This window comes from Pholis gunnellus (genome assembly GCF_910591455.1).
Source record: "Pholis gunnellus genome assembly, chromosome: 1".
NCBI lineage: Eukaryota > Metazoa > Chordata > Actinopteri > Perciformes > Pholidae > Pholis > Pholis gunnellus.
Window position 1 is genome coordinate 25,328,467 of NC_136528.1, and position 17,500 is coordinate 25,345,966.

The window sequence follows — 17,500 nt, forward strand, 5'->3', positions numbered from 1 at the left end:
CTGCTCGTCAATGTAGCTTAGACAGAACCAAAAGGAAAGCCCCCCCTAGTCACAGTCAGATTTAGTTTGTTCGGGCAAAAAATGTACCTTTACAAAACTAGCCATCCTACCATAAACAATATTATATTCAAAATGTGCACTAGTGCATAACCTCTTATCCCAGTCTAAAATTGTTATATCTGGAAATTTTGCCAAAATAATAATATAAACACCATGCTGCAAAACGAATATTTGACAAAGACACAATAATGTAAGTAGTTGAAGTGAAAAGTTAACAGAAAGCCCAGGTCAAAAGAGTTCATTTCATGCATTACAAACACAAATGTGAAAGGATCCATTCCAATTTTTGTTTTGTTAAACTAATGACTACGACCCGACAGGAGACAATGTATCTTAATATGCAGGTATGCATACAAGCTAAAACACATTGTCACAAAATAATAATAGTAATTAGTAAGACATTATTAACAAAGATAATACGTTAATGCAAAGTATTAAATGTGAACATTACATGCATTCCTTTTTAAGCATTTCTTATTATAAAAATAATAATGACGGCGATAAACAATGCATGCAAAACCTCCCAACATAGGAAAAGTATTTGGATTAACAGATGAACAGAGACTACCTTAAGTGAAAATGCATTACTGTGGAATCTGACCCTTTTAACATCTTAGAACAACTTTAAAAAGTAGTTGTCATTGCTGAGTTATTGGATTGAACTTAATTAGTGGGGAATAGAAGTCGATCATAATCATGCCTAACACAATTTTGCAAAAAGAAGCTGATAGCTGGAGCATTTTGAAGGTTTGAATATACACCACACACTCCTTGTTAAATGATCAGCGCAAACAACGAAAAAATGTTTTGAAAAATATTGGTGTCATTACAAAACAGACGTTTCATGAAGATATAGATAAGTCCCAACTGGTTGACTTTGAAATCAGCCCTGAACCTTGCAAGGCCAATGCTGACAAACAATATCAATATCACATATCACAGGACAGTCGTATATAGTTTACAGCACAAAAAATATCTTGAAGTGTGCAGTACCTCTTTAATAAAACAACATGTATTGAGACTAAAAATGACTCACAAAGGGAATTAGAAAAGAGAAAATAGTGAGGGCACCAATCAATGCTAATAATCAGTTAAACAGTTAAAAGAAGAGAGCACTGTCATGATCTTGCACTGTACCTGACAGGGTTGCTGGTAAGCGAAACTCGCAACGAGTCTAGACAGGCAAACAGACGTTCGTCCATCACCCCCGACTTCAGCTCTCCCAGGAATTCCTGGGGAGATATCTGGTGGCTGCTTCTCAAGCTGCCCTGGAGAAACGATTGGGGAGAAAGAACGTCTTTAGTGCAGCCAGAGGAAAAAGTGATCAAAACAACATCAGGCCAAAAAGACTGAAGAGTCAGTTCAGTGGCAGAAAGACTCCATTTCAACAAGTACAAATGTGCAAAACTGCCCAAGGATACCTTACCGGTACCCGTCACTTTATAAACACAAAAATCTATTCAAGTCGAGCCTACTTGAACAAACGTCATTTTCATGAGTATACGCCATTTTATTTCTCTTCTTGTGAATACAGCAATCACGATTTAACAAAACGGCACTCTGAAGTGCAAATAACTTTGCCAGCATGATGCAATGGTTACAAAAGACCAGGGAAAAAACACCTTTGTCTAGAATAACTCTGTGAATCTTTTTCCTTACCGGCCTAAAAGTGGCACAGTGATGTCGTTTGTCCCGTTTGAATCTTTAATCCTACAAAATATAAACCATTTTGAATAAGCTGGATATAAAAACTGAGACATCACTTTAGGCGGTGATAACTTGTGTCGGGCATTTAGAGTGAATGATTGATTGAAACATAAAAACTATAAATTGAATGACAATGAAACAAGATTTGTACATATTATACATATTGGGGGTTTAATCACATCTGTTGTAAAAGGGTTGAAAAATCCTTTATCAGGCAGAGAAATCACATAGATCAATGAAACTTTATAAAGGGTTCTAATATATATTGTATCACTAACGCAAGTAGAAACTAGCTTCACTCATGGAGAATAGCAGCATCTGCACAATCCATTCAATTAGATGTGTCTAATACTGTTGCTTTACCATTAAATAGCATATGGAGGTGCATTTACTATTTCTAAAACAGAACGCTAGTCAATCAATAGTAGCTCAAGTCAGGTAGGTATTAAAAAAAAAAAAATACAACAACACTTACCTCACATGTAAAAGTGAGGTCAGTGTTTTTTCTACAGTAAGTAGAATCTGGCAGCATGCAGTTACATGCAGTAAACTGGTAACCACTAAAAAATGACAGCCATACTTTTATTCCCATTATTTTGTTCGTACCAGTGTCTGTAAAATATGTCCTTAACTAACATGGGTAGTTTGTAAATTTCCCCACTGTGGGACTAATAAAGGATTATCTTATAATAATAAAAACACCATAAACAGTGGTATTTAAAACTGACGTTTAGTAAAGCCTCATTTTTCAAGGCTTTTGGGTCAAAGCCTGAAGCCTCAGTTATACTTCCCTGTGTTTTCTTTAATATGATGGTCTCTTAATTAGTTTCCAAACCTCTAAATATCTAAACACCAAAATGACACATCTCCCAGGTAGCACATTTACGAAGGGCAACAGAATCGATAATCTTTTCATATTGGTTCAAAATGTTGTCATCGACAGAAATCACAGCAATTAATATAAATCGGCAAGGTTATATAATCTTGGATCACATGCAAAAAATTTGGCATGACTAAAAAAGGTCACCCAATCTCCGTGTACCTGTAAGACAGGTCCTTCATAAATGTCCAACTTTGCAATCAAATGTATCCGACCGTAGATTTGAAGAAACTTAACAGCCATTGTACCTCCCCTGTCTAATAACAATCTACATGCATCTCGCCAAACTAGTGAATGTACCTGCACATTTCACAGTCTAGGAAGACACGAGCAACACAAATAAAGCTGAAGCTTTCCTGTGTTTTTCTGTGAAGAGAAAGCTACACTTATTTGGTTTGCCATAAGATCCCATATCATTGGGTACATTTTTTCATTCAACAAAAGGCCTCAGAAATCAGCTTGCATCGCTATCAAACAATAGAACTATGCCCAGTCTGGCTCTCCCTTTACACCTGAAGCCCAAATATATGATATCCTCCTCAATACATGATAAATATAACATTAGATGTCAAGATCTTACTTTAAAAAAAAAAATACCCCTTATCTTTAATCATCAAAGAATGTGTGACATAATTATCAGAAGCACATCTATAGCCTTAGAAAAGGAAACTGATCATGTGCATATTGAATGAAAGCCAAGAGATAAAAAAACATCATCATGGCTCCAGCTCTAAGTCTCTTGTGACAGTAAATGACAAGCTTGGTATGCAGTTTGAACCTCTGGAAAAAGAAAAGAACTTTGCCATTGGTTTACCCCGATGAGGTTCTGCCTCAGTACCACCGGGCGTATAAATCCACCCTCCTTCCAATCAGCTAGTGGTCCAATGACTCTAGCACTCCTCAGTGACAACAACCGCCACCCTCCAGTGTCAGCAGTGGCAGCAATTTCACCGATTGTACCCGCTGCCTGCCTGCCTGCCTGCATAGCAACCCATCAACGATACAGTGTGTGTCTGCCTCCCTCCCTCTCCTGCCCTGTGAAGACATGATGATGATGACGACCGGCCTGTTTGTTTCTCTGCATCTCTAAAGGCCTTCAGCAGTCCCACCATGAGGAAGCCGTGAGTGCTGCTCGTGGCAGCAACAGTGCCGTCTGGCTTGGGCCTTTTCTCGCTAAATGGAGCATTACCAACTGCTGCAATCAGAGGTGGTGTAGACCCCCCTGCAACCTCAGTCCCGCCCACATCATTTACTCCAGAAAGTGCTCCCTGTGAGCCTTCTACCTCTTTATTTCCAATAGAGGATATTTTTTTCCAACTTGATAAGTGCTCCCATGCTATATTATTAGGCTGAACTTTCGAGGTGGGCCCGCTATTAAGTGACAAGCTTCACAGGTGTAAAGGAGAACAATTATAGCAGCCAACAAGTAGAGTAGAGGCATTTCTGGAAATAGCTTCCAGGTGTTTTAAAAAAGGTGACAATTAGTAAAACACAATCTCCTACGCAGCAGGGGAACCGCAGACAAGTTGACACAGTGGGGTCTCCAAGAAGTAGAATCATTTTAGTTATTTTAAGACAACTGCTGCACACCACACTTGACTATATCAGCAAGGAGCATACATCAATGAGGATGCGGTATTAAAGAGGTTAAGAAGGGTGTGTCAGGAATGTTTTCTTTTTTGGGCCCGCGTAAGAGAATTTGAACAGTCCATTGAGCCAAAGTTGAGTCCTCGTCCCGGCCTAAGCATCAGGGAAAGTTCTGTAACTGCTACTTTTCTTCAACCTCTGGAATAACTCACCGTGTAAGTTATGTGCGTAACATTAGCGAGTGTGCGGTTGAGAAAGAGAGGAGCGGGTTTGATGGCGAGAATGAAGATATTAGTAACGTTATAGCTGTGAATGTAGCAGTTCGTTGCGTTTACAGTTTTGGCAATTTATCGCTGAATTAATGTTACGACTCCTCAAGACCCAAGCCAAGGTCCCGTGGCTTACCGGCCACCTGCTAATTAAAGTGAAGGGGGTCGGCCCTGACCTTTAAGTATGTATTCTCAGCCTGGCCCCCTTCCCCACTTCCCCTCCTTCCGCCAGCTTGCTGGGACCACACCCACCTTCAAAGTCTACCTCCATTTTGATGTCTCTATCCCCCTCCTACCTCTTCTGAAATGTTATCTCATTGGTGTAAATCTGCCTAGAGTATCTTAAACTTACTCTCACAACATATGAACTCAGTAATTACAGATATGAGAGAGATACTGCATGCGTATTTAAAGACCTCCCTCTGTAAACATAGATATAGATATGTAGATATAGAATTGACCACAGCTCGTGTAAATGTAGCATTTCATAAAACTGCTGTTTTGAAGGATTTTAATTTGTTGCATTTTGGCCAGAGGCAACATTACATTTTTTTTAGCCATGCAGGTAAACAAATGCTGTTATACAAACAGGCTGGTCCCCATGGTAACTAGAGATGGACAGCCTCAGGCCTCTTTGGAGGGATGTCTGATTACAGCGAATATAATAAATGCACTGTTTTTTTGCAAGACACTGTACCAACTTTTTTTTTTAAACAAACATGTAAAGGATAATCTCAGCGGTCATCAAACAGCATGTGTTAAGATACTGTATGTGGCTTTTATTAACAACAGTTGATTTAAGTTAGTATGTGCCATCAGAAAGAGATTATTCTAAAGCTTCTGTTACATAAAATCAATTTAAAAAAGGCCTCAGGGAGGCTGTTTTCATTATTATTCAAACTAAGCATCACAGACTGAAATCATATTAGCTATGAACACACTCTAGGGTAGATATTTAATGGAGTATCACCTGCAAATTGTAGTCTTTCAATAGGATTCTAGTCTTAAGGGTCTTTTTTTGGTGTGGAAGAGAAAGAAAGGTCCAGAGTTCCTCATTCTCTGGAGATCAAATCGTTTTCCTCTAAACACTAACAGTTTTATCACCCTTTATCGAGACCCGTCTGTCTTCTTTGAGGGCGAGTGGAAGAACAGCTCAGGGCTGTATGCTGAAACTTTAAAGGAGGACCAATCAACCGCGAAAGAACGCTCGCAAAATCTAATCAATTATCTTCCAGCACTCAAAATTGTTACTAAGAATTCAAATTAAACCTCATCCATTTGTGTATTACTCAAAAGCATCAACAATTTATTTTGTAATGCCTGACAGCATCGGAAATCATCAAAGCTGAAAATCTGGTTTGATCACCTTTTGGGACAAGGTGATCAAACCCAAGAGAGAAAGAGAGAGAAGCTCAGCATGCATCAAGGCAACAGATTGGTGAGTGGGCTCCATCCGTCCACAACATAAGCAGGCCCTCACTACAAGTGTGGGATCATTTGTAAATTCTTGCAAGGTACCATTTTGACATCATGGCTATTTTTTATTTAACATTTTAATGACTTCTCTGTTAAATATTCCTATTCTCAATTTTAAAAAAAATGTGTGTATTTTTACAAATGTGCAGATGTAACAACATCCCCTACAAGAGATAGCGATGCATGGCCAGACAAAATGAGATTACGTTGAATAATCAAACGTGAGACATAATTGAAAAATACATAGAATGACGTATATACGGCCAGAGTGCGAGCAAAATGATAAGGTCTTAAAAACACAAAACATTTGAACACATTAAAATCATGTAACTATATAAAGTTAGGCAGCAAAAAAAGTAAGAAAAATGAAGTTAGAAAATAAATAAATAAATAAAAAACTTACAGTTTTAGAGGCAGTAAAAACATACTGGATGACCATTTCTCTCTTGGTGTTGAGGTCCTTGTCTCTCAAAGGAGTCTTTTTTTCCTCATTCAAGTTCATGTCCTCCTGAAATGAAAATAAAATAAACAGAAAGACGGCATAAGTACTGATGAAATTGTATTCTAAACTAATCAAATATGGAATGTTATTATTTATTTTTTACATTTTAGCAACAGCTGGAAACAAGACTGCTTTGGTTTTCCCACAGCGTATTATTTATACAATACTTTGGCAATATTAGATTTTTTTCTACCAAATAAATGTTGTTAAGATTTAAGTAATATTTTCCCATATTGGCCAAAACATAAGGTAGTGTTTTATTTCTGGAAAATATTTTTGAAAAAATGGGGGTCATATTATATTAGCAGATTAGACATTATTATATTCAAAGGTAGTGACAACAATTTCTTGTTCTCCAAAGTGACCATAGCCGTTGACCATAAAAGTGTTGCATTAACGGTTGTGGCCTTACTGCTGCACTATCTTCAGACATATTGTTTTGAAGTCTGTCTGGAGATCGTCAGCCCCAAAACTGGAGTTATCTCTTAAAGGTTATCTATTGGCTCATGTTGAATGTTTTCGTTCCATAAAGGACACACTTTATTCCTAACTAGTGAAAACAAGTTGAAGTCATCTCCCAACATCTGTACAGAAGCGATGTGCTGTTATTGAATGTCCTTGAAGAAAATAGAAAGCTCAAAGTGTCTTGGGAGGGACAAAGAAACAGAATCAGAAAAATGTGTGTGAGGAGTGTGTGAGAGTTTGACTGAAAAACTGAATAAAAGAGTGTATCATTATTATTATTATTATATTATTATTATTATTATTATTATTATAACATAATAATAACCATTACTCAGCTGGAAGCTTTGTCATTATGTATTATATTTCACTAAAAGAAATGACTACATTTTAAAAGTGTTGCTTATTCATTGATGTTCTGTTTTTTCATTCAAATGTGACAAAACATTCAAAAAGATATTCAAAACATGGTTCATGCCCATCTTGTTATATTCAGTGTTTGCTCTAAAAGTCTTTATCCAAAACTTTTCCTCTCAGTCACTTTGGTTGCCCTTGCACCACATGTAGGTTGCACGTACATGCTACTATATTGTTTTTGTATGAAACCTTTCATGATAATGTACAATTTAAAAAGCAACATACCATCATCTTTTCAAACAGAGCCAGGATCTCTTTTTCTGAGGTGATCTTTGATGAAAGCTCCTCAAGCTGATGCGAGGTGGCCGATGAAGAGGTGGACCAGTCATTGGCGTTGTGTTTTGACTGCGATAAGGGCGGCCGCTCCTTCTTACTGCCCGGGATCCGGATGCTGGCGAATCGGTCCAGCTGGTGCAGACGACAGAGAAAACCACAGTTAAAAACAGCAGGTACTTCAGTGCCAAGTTGAAATACATTAAATATGATTAGCACATTTAAAAGGTTAATACTCAGGGCAGACAAAACAATCCATTAATGAGTTAGAAAAGCAATGCCATTAGTGTGAACAAAGCACATACGGTACAGCTGTTTCACACATGTTGAGGAAAAGCACTATCTAGATGAGACGTAGTGTTAACAGAGACATTAGTAAGTGAGAGAAGAAGTGAGTGATGGGAATGACTCCAATGAAGATCCAGTTTCATTGCCTCTCATAATAAGCAGATTAGATGACTTTTAGTAGAGTGATGTTAGAGACTGATGACCAAGAGAAGAGAAGGCGCACCAGTTTCTCAGATCTTACCACATCATCTGTGATGTTCCTAAATGGTAAGTGCTACAGGTGTGTGTGGGGGGGGGGAGACACAGAAATAAACAACAAATCAGGACACATGAAGTAAAGTCTTGTTTCAACTCTGATATTATTTATGAACAGATATCTTTGATCGCTAACCTAGAGGAAGGTTTTGGTTCTTTATATACTGCATTGCAAATGTGTGGTGTTTGTTTCCTTTAGGAGAGAACAACATTCTGAAAGGTGAAACGTGGCGGTTGTTTAGCCTCTCCCTCGTTACGCTGATCTGAAAATTCAAAGAAAGAAAAAAGAGAGAGAGAGCGAGAGCGAGAGAGAGAGAGAATCCTTCCGCTCAGTTATCTAAAAGGAGTTCAATAGGACTGATATGCGAGAATGGTAGTGGCTAGCTGTACAATCATCAGCGAGCACCATGGGTGGGTGCCAACGTTTCCATCCTTTTGCAGCACCCAGCAGTGCAGTTGAGCAGATTATTAAACACATGTGCAAATGTCTAAAACCAAATGGCGTGTTACTCAACATCATGACACCCATCATTATAAGGATGAATTGCACCTGAGAATGACAAAGGCTGTATTTGTGAGGTCGGTGAGGAGATTGGCAGTTGGCCCGTTGTTATCTGTGCGCACCAGCTACCTCAGTGCTGCCGAGCAACTTTTGTCTGCTGCCTTTTCCGCTCGAGCTGATTTTTTTGGTTTGTTACTTTCTTTCTTTCTTCCCATAGACTTCTTTGGGAAAGTTGCCGTCTATATTTTTAAACAGGTGTAGCACAGTAAAAATAAAAAAAAGGCCAAAGGAATAACCCTAATGAGGAAAGAAAAGTCAATACAGAAAACATTAAATTTCAAAAAGCTGTCATATTGAAATGCTGAAAGAAAAACTGACATTGGAAAGGTTAGGTTTCCTTCAAGCACAACAGCGGAGCGTACAGCACCTGAGAGAAATAAATCAATACACACACACCAGTGCTTAATTAAATAAAATCGTGTGTCAACCTGTCAATGAGCCATCCCCCTAACGAGTGCCCCGAGATTAACATCATACATGTTTGTCCAAAATGTGCAGGAAAAGAACCAGACTGAGAGAATGTTAATAATATGATGTGTCGGAAATAAAGCGGAATGTGATGAATAAAATGACCCACCATATGCTGAATATAGGAATTATTTTGTCTCCGCTGATGAGCTTGACAATTGGTCAAACTAATTGGACACAGCTGTCAAACCTTTGCCTCATATGCCCACAGCTTGACGGACTATGTATTTGGAATAGCACGAACAACAAAACAGTGGCTCTTCTTAATGATTTCATTCATGGATGAGATGTTAAAAAGGAGTCAAAATGCACCTAGAAAATGGTCAAAGTGAAATTACTGCGATTTTATGAGGTCTACTACAAGCGCATTAAAAAAAACACACAGTAAATAAACTAACAAATTAACCAAATTCAGCTCAACTGTCCCCACTCCGGCCTCTATTCTGAAAAGTGTTCACCTTCCCCTACACTTCAAATATTGCACACTTATTTTAACATTCATTGGAATGACACTGTAATGATCCACAGGTGTGTGATTCAGAAATTATCGGCTGACTTTAACAAACTTCGTCATCTTTCAAGAGTAAACTGACTCTCTGAACACAATAAGAACAAAGCTGCACATAAAGCTGGGGGGGGGGGGCAGAAGCTAACAGCATCCCTCAACAATTTAACTTCTAATTGTTATTCAAGTACTTGTTATTTAGTTCTGCTAAGGCAAATTATGGGAGAGGGGTGTCCTGAATAATAGATGAAAACAGTAACTTAGTCCACCTGTTCCGTTCCTGCAGGATTAATGGTATAAATATAAAATGAATGGATCGACATTATGCAATTCATCAAAATGTTTGGTATACTTCTTTTATTCAGACCAAACGACGCCTAAGCAGCCGCTTGTGCCAGCTGTTGCACTCCAGTGCACAAGTCTCTGCGATGAAGTACGTCATCGCAGCTCGTGGACCCAGCAGATGCCTCTACTATACACAAACATCAGGACGTTCAGCTGGAACTTATTGAGTCTTGTTGCATCGAAAACAGCGCCGCCGAACAATCGGCATGGGACAAAGGAAGCCACAGGAGGCTTTCGACATTGACGAATCCAAGGACAAACAAAACTCCGCATCAGGACGGCGTAAACATGACACAGCTGCAGAGTAGATGGCACTCGGCTAGGCTATTACGGTCCGTATATCAATTTAAAAAAGGCCTAGCAGCTGTGTTGGAAGTATTTTCAATTGCAATTCTTAAGCAGTGAGATTCTTTGGTTTTTCCTTCTAAACTTGAGGAATTGCGGATTTTCTCTGAATTTTTGTTTGTGAATGTTGTTCAAACAAAACAAGTCCTCTGGAGACATCTCCTTGAGCTTTGGGAAACTGTGATGGGCCTTGTTGACTCTTATTTTTAAATGAAACAACTTGAAAATAATTGGCAGATTAAGCGATAATGAAAATATGCATTGGCTGCAGCCCCAGCCAGGTGCTTATTGGTGTTTGGGCTCCTAAAAATGAGAAAGCGGTAACAACTCAAGACCGTCTCTTAGCACCCAATCACGGTCTCAATTAAAACTTCAGGCAAACTAACAGATGAAGTTGTGGCTCCGCTAAAGTAACAGGGCCAGTTGGTTAACCAGCAATGGGTTTTTTCAAGATCTCACTAATGCAAATCTTCACAAAGAGTCATTTGTAAATATCAGCGAATTCATTTTACTTTCCGCTATCACCTCGTTCATTTAATTACACTCTGATAACATCTTTTTCAATTAACTGAGACAACCTCTGGTAGAGAAAGAAACGCTGATGTAGAAAACACTGCACGGGCAGTTCCACAACAGAGAAGAGAAACAGTATCGTACACATCTGGTTTTGAAAACATCATTCTTTATAGCCTTCATTAACAGCACTGCTATTATTCTATCTTATTTGTTCTTCTGAAATCGCTCAAGTCAAAGGATAGCAAATTCTCATGACAAGGCAAAATTGACTTCTACAAAGGTCTCTCCCTAACGAATGAAACAATAGTGCGCCACCGCACCATCTCAATTATGAGTAATAAAAAACAACTATGGTCTTCCAAATCAAGATTTAACTGAACTTTTTCTGCAGTAATCCTTTTATAAATGACATATTTTAATATATCACTCATAAAGCTCAGTGCCACAAGGTCTGTCCTCCACACAAGGTCTAGTGAGGACTTTATTAGTATTTATTTTCTGTCAATTGACTAATGAATTACTCTCCTATCAGTACCTATTCAGCACTATCGCACAGCCAGGTACTGAATAAAAAGCCACTCAGCAAAGTAACTTTTAACAAATAAAAGTCATTGAAGAAAATAAAAATGTCAACCAGAATAAATGCTGATAAAATACTATGCATTAAAAAAATACTCTGCATTAATGACCGACACGGATCCCTTTTCCCCAGAACCAGGTTTTTGTGTCACATCGGTCTCCATTCCAACGTTCGGCTCCAACATGACAGATATATTTCGGGACTACTGTTTCTTACGCATCTCTTATTCAAGCGTTTATGAAGATGAAAAGTGTTAACCTTGCTCTGTAAAAAGGTTTAAGGTAATTGAATAGATAAATGAAGTGTCTTAATTATGCTAAATCCATTCCCAGTTACTTATTTGAGCACCGACATCGAGTAATATTGCCCCTTAACACAAAGAAAAAAAAGATATTAAACATAAATTACATCACAGAGACCATCAAATCTGTTCAGAAACCAACAGATTTGTTGACAATGAAAAGAGACCGTCTCATCTTTTGTACCCTGTTCTAAAGAAAGCTAAAAAGAAGCATCTCAAAAGAACATTTACCCATTAACATTCTGCTCCATGTTTTCCTTCACTTTTATAATGCGCTGCTTGAAAACGGCCAGAGAACATGAAGTGGCCTTCAATTGAAAATCCAGTTCCAGTAGATATTGTGGTGTTGCAGTGCCACCTATTGAGAGGACTAAATACATGAATGCTCTTCTGAACTGTGAAAAATCATTTACAAGGTGGATGTTTTTTTCAGTTTTCTTGTCGTAATAATGTTATAAATTATAAATGTTGCAAGACAGACCAATCTGAGAGAGGTGTGTGAAGAAGACTAAGCTGTACCGTCACAAATGCATGCACATCTTTTAGTGAGAATAACAAACACGATGTTCTCCGCTTGTGTATTTCTGAAAGAATACAAAAAGCCATGGCTCTGTGAGCAACACGGCCTCAGTGTGCCGATTTCTGTTTAGCACATTCAAAATAGAACCAGAACAATAACGAACACCTCAGTCAGCCTGAGTGATAATGTGTATCTCAGCTCACGTAAGGATGCTTTTGCTTGTGAAAAAAGCGCTGCCAAGAGTACAGGGTACAAAAGCACCAAAAGTAATCTCGGTGTGCTTTCTGAAGAAGCCTCATAACGTCTTCAGAGTGCACTGCTTGCAGTGTCTCAGCATGGATTGATTAGGTTTGAAATGTCAAAATAATCTCAAATCAAGGTCCATTTACTTTTCCCAGGGCTACATCTACATCTCACGGTCACAATCAACAGATGGAGTTTACTCAGTTGTCGTGGAAATAGCTCAGTTATTAGGGACTCTGTGTGATCGGCCCTAATGTCTCACTGGCTGAACCCTAAACATCAACGTGAGACGGCAAATGTCATCACGAGTTACCACAGAGCCCCAAAGTGGTCAATTCATGTTGCTTAATTTGTCTGACCAACAATGAAAAAACCCGACGTCCTTACTGTTCACACACTGTGCACATGTCGGCAGGCAGTCTGCAACGATGCGGGTTTAATACACGTAGGCAGTCAATCTGAATGGTTTAACACGCATCAACCAGCCTGACTTTCCACCAGCACTGAACACTCAACAGCCAATCAGTAGGAGTGGATGACGACAGGATTGGAAGAAAAAAATCATTCCTGCACAGACCTTTACTGCGACTGTAGACTAGAATCTCCTGAAGGCCAGAGAAAAGGAATTAACTTGTGTAGCACTCTCATGAAAGAATGGGGGTCAAATGCAGGTTGAGCGTGCATTAATTAGATCTGTGTCACACACACAAGTCTCCTGTCCAAAAGGGGTGTGTGGGTGTGTGTGTGTGTGTGTGTGCGTGTGTGCGTGTGTGTTGTTGCCAGAAGCCTGAAAATGAAACCCCTACTTGAGAACCCGAATAATGGTCCAAATAAAGCCTCTCCCTATACCTCCCAGAAGAATACAGCAGACATTCACCAAGGCCAGACAAAATGTTGGTGTGTAATAGTAGGAAGGACCTGGATTAGCTGTAAAGGCTAAACCCTGTGCTAATTTTAACCTTTTGATTTCCTACATTCAAGGCGAAGTCAAGGTCGCTGTTTCACACGTGTTTTACATTCAAAGAGTGCAATATTGTTCATGCATATTATTAACTGTGAGAGAGATTCTGCGAGGAGGATAATATAATGAGGATAATGTGTCAAGTGAGATCATTGCACAGGCACCTCCACTTCTATTCGGATCCTCTGGCTCTGTTTCACCTACGTTTTCCATCTATTCACCACCGTATTTTAAAATGTATTTCATTAAACAAGTCTTTGCAGACACTCTTTCCTTAGTTGATTTTGCACTTTCGTGTGTGTGTGTGTGTGTGTGTGTGTGTGTGTGTGTGTGTGTGTGTGTGTGTGTGTGTGTGTGTGTGTGTGTGTGTGTGTGTGTGTGTGTGTGTGTGTGTGTGTGTCCACAGGTGGCATCAGAGACAGCAGAGATAACGTAGACATGTTGACAAGTATTACTGAGAGGACATTATTTTTATTTTGCAGCTAAAATAAAACAAACGATTAATTTCAGTCCGCCATACTTACAAACTTTGGTTTGCGGTCTCCGTCGTCGTAACATGTGTTGGGGTTGGAGGAACCTTTCTTCTTCTGAGGTTTACCGTCTCGTCCGGTAGAGGATTCAAACCGCTGACTGTAACCGTCCATGGTTGTTGATCTTAAAAGTGATTGACCTCCACACGAGCTATCGTGGCTAAAAACGTCAACCTCGTACCGGGTAACGTTCACGTTACTTAGCTAATGCTAGCGAGTTTGCTAAACTATCATTCACTGGTGGCTTTACTTAGAGCTAATCCAATTTATGGACTGTCACGTTAAGCTAATGTATCGCTCCCGCTAGCAGAAGCACTGCTGCACACAACGTACCGGCTTACCTCCACTGACACCTTTAACCCGTCCATCAATCGTAAACTACACAAGCATTACAAGCAGTAGCTGAATCGTTGGCTGTGTACATTTATTTTTTTGACAGACCCGCGCAATGTGGATGTCAGCTGAGCGTGTTTGATTCAACCAATAGCATCCACGGAGCTAGGTACAGCCCCCTCTGTGTCCGGTTGAAAGGGCATTTGATTGGCCGCAGTGAGCTGTCAATCAACTCTGCCTCGTATTGGTTCGTTTTAGTCACCTGGGTCTCCCGTAGGCACGACGGTTTATGTAACCTGGGTGTGCCTTGGGTGCAGAAATGGCTACAGTTGGTTTGCATTCGTTCGTGTGATGTAAACGCGTAACAAATGAGTGATGTGAATTAATCCACAGGGCACATTTTTTCTTGAATCGAACTACCAACCACGCAAGCTGCGCAAAAACAAACGCAACATTTACTTCAAAGTACAGCACTAATAGCCTCCAGTTATTAAGGAGTTTCCTGTATAAAGTTTACAACAAAACGGAAAGTCATCCAACAACACGGTTTTCGAGGCCAACCCAAACCTAAAAACTATTTAAATAGTAAAATGAAGATGCCAGTTTTTGATTGTGGCGTCTTCATTTTACCCGGTTCGCGGTTATCAACACAAAACACGTCCCTGAAAGCTTTAATCAGTTGTATGTGAGTCATAACAGGCCTATGTTTGAAAAGGAATTCCGGACCACTGTCTTTTCAAAAATTGCACAACAGATTTTGGATGAGAAAAACATCTGAGTTTGAGTCTCCTTGCAGCATTAGTATTACTCAATTGTCAGATAGATGATGACGGACGCCTTTTAGAAAATGTTTTGCCCTTCTCCCCATCCTATCCTGTCATGTTTTCAGGAATCAACTAACCCTTAAATTCCCATGCGAATTTCGGGGTGGAACACAATTGATGCTTTCCTCTTTTTTTGTTTCTTCCTTCTTTTTTTTCAATCAGGTTGTTATACTGAAAATGCTTCACGCTATTGGTTTTCAGCTTTGTTTGGCCATTTTAAAGTCAGTCTAAAGCTACAGTAAAATCCCAAATAGCCTAGCTTTTCTGATGCAAACAGCAATGAGGTGATGTGATGCAACAAACAGAAACTTTTGTGAGATCCTTCTCGTGTGCTCTACTCAAACAATGATCTGCTCCACCAAGAAACACAGTATCAGAGAGAGAGAGAGAGAGAGAGAGAGAGAGAGAGAGAGAGAGAGAGAGAGAGAGAGAGAGAGAGAGAGAGAGTTCTTCTATGTAAAGCCAATATGGAACATTTGTGCCCCTGTTAGTGAAACACATGAATCATAGGAGAATATTAATTGTGTGCGATGATGAACCACACATGACTGTGATCAACATGGCTCTTCCACGGCTGATGTGGTCATTCAGCACGCTTGATGCGGCTGGAACTTTCTTCTTGGTGACAAACGTAACCTAACGATTGTAATAGGATAAAAAGCCACAAGTGGTATTAACCTTTCACCTGCCTTTGGGCTTCCAGACAGCTGGGGCCATGCCAATCCGTCTTAAGACCTCAGCGCTGAAGTGAAATGATAATAACACATGTGTAGCCTATCATGTGTAGCCTATACTTACCATTACAACTTTAACAAAAGCAGTTTAAAAAGAAAACATACCTTTTCCACACACAATAGCAAGAATATACTTAACAAACAGGTCACATATTTCAGCTGTCTTGGAGCTCATGTAATTTGCAGCTGTTATATTACCAGCATCAATCTTTTACAAGTGGAGCAGTGATTCAGTATAATTATGCTTCCACTATTACCATGTCAATCTGCAAAAATGCAATGGACTGGGACAAATTCTCATCAATAGTTAAACTGTTAAACGAATGTAGATTTATATAAGCATGGTTTGTAATGTGAATGGCTGGAAACAGATTTAGCATGCGCATTTTGAATGAAAAAAAATATGCTTTTAAAATGTTTTTATTCCAAAGCAAAACTTAAAGTCAAATGTCACTATTGAAGGAAAGCTTTAGCTGTGAAATCAAATTTGACTTTCTTTGAATTCGACCTCCTGAAATCTTCTTATCTTTAAAGACCCCTCTTCTTTGAGTCACTGAAAGGCTGTTGGCATGGCTGCCAGCAGTGTGTTACCGCTCTGCCTCTATTCTAGCCGAACACAAGCGTCGTGGCATTGTTCCTTACTAATCCTCTCAGAAAATGAGAGATCTACCCTTCCAAATCGGTCAAAGAATTGCCACAGGGATATATACAATCCGAAAACCCCCCAGAGGCCAAATGATGGAAATTCGGACTTTTTTGTTTTGATAATTTCATTGATCTCTGCCATTGAAACAGCAATTCCACATTCAGAAAATCCATCTAAATGAGCTTGAGCGATTGATGTTTTCTTCTTCTTATTGAATTATGTGTGCTCTATTGGCATTAGTATTTCAAGACAACACTGTCATATCATGAACAAATACAAAAAGATTAAATTCATTAAAATAAATCGGTTATTAAAATGAGCCTTAAGGATAATCAGAAATGTTTCCTTTAATACAGTGTTGTGTCTTAAAGTTGCTCAATTCATAACAGAGTAAATGTTTATTTTTTTTTTGCATTTAATTTTTTTGATGATTGAATGTTTTATGTATTGTTCTAATCTTTTGTGTGCCAACAAAAAAAAAGTTATTTTACGTCAATGGCTGTGCCAGTGACAACACAATCCAACCTTATTTCAAAGTCTCAAGTTGTATGCGATGAATGCAATGAAACAATGTTGCTGTCTACCTTGTATAGAACACGTATTATTCGTTAAAGAGGACGATCAGACTGAAACTTAAAGGCTCAGACTCAATAAAGGAAATGTTTTCCTCACAATGAAGCTTGGTACTGGACCATTCTATTGCTGGGGCGTCTTTAAATCCTGTGAAACACTTCAGTGTGCATATACAGCCATCTTGTGGTTACAATTAAAATTGTATCACTATATTAGAATCCAGGGTTTTATTTGATTTATAACCGGGGCAGGTATTACCTAATTCAGCCGAAAAACTAGGGGTGAACACCAAGAACAAAATTGGGGTATATAATTAAACTATACCATAGATGTAACTG

At 39.0% G+C, this 17,500-nt stretch overlaps 1 protein-coding gene across 1 annotated transcript in view; it reads right to left on the bottom strand.

Moving 5' to 3' along the window:
• LOC306698626 (protein diaphanous homolog 3-like) overlaps window positions 1–14,214 on the bottom strand; it is a 146,876-nt gene extending 132,662 nt beyond the window's left edge. Inside the window, exons 1-5 of the mRNA XM_079163020.1 lie at window positions 14,047–14,214; window positions 8,163–8,195; window positions 7,586–7,768; window positions 6,383–6,487; window positions 1,198–1,328 (exon numbers count right to left, since the gene is read on the bottom strand). Coding sequence (XP_079019146.1) covers window positions 1,198–1,328; window positions 6,383–6,487; window positions 7,586–7,768; window positions 8,163–8,195; window positions 14,047–14,166 — 572 coding nt within the window. The 5' untranslated portion in view covers window positions 14,167–14,214. The remainder of the gene's footprint in view (window positions 1–1,197; window positions 1,329–6,382; window positions 6,488–7,585; window positions 7,769–8,162; window positions 8,196–14,046) is intronic.
• Between the last annotated feature and the right edge of the window lie 3,286 nt (window positions 14,215–17,500).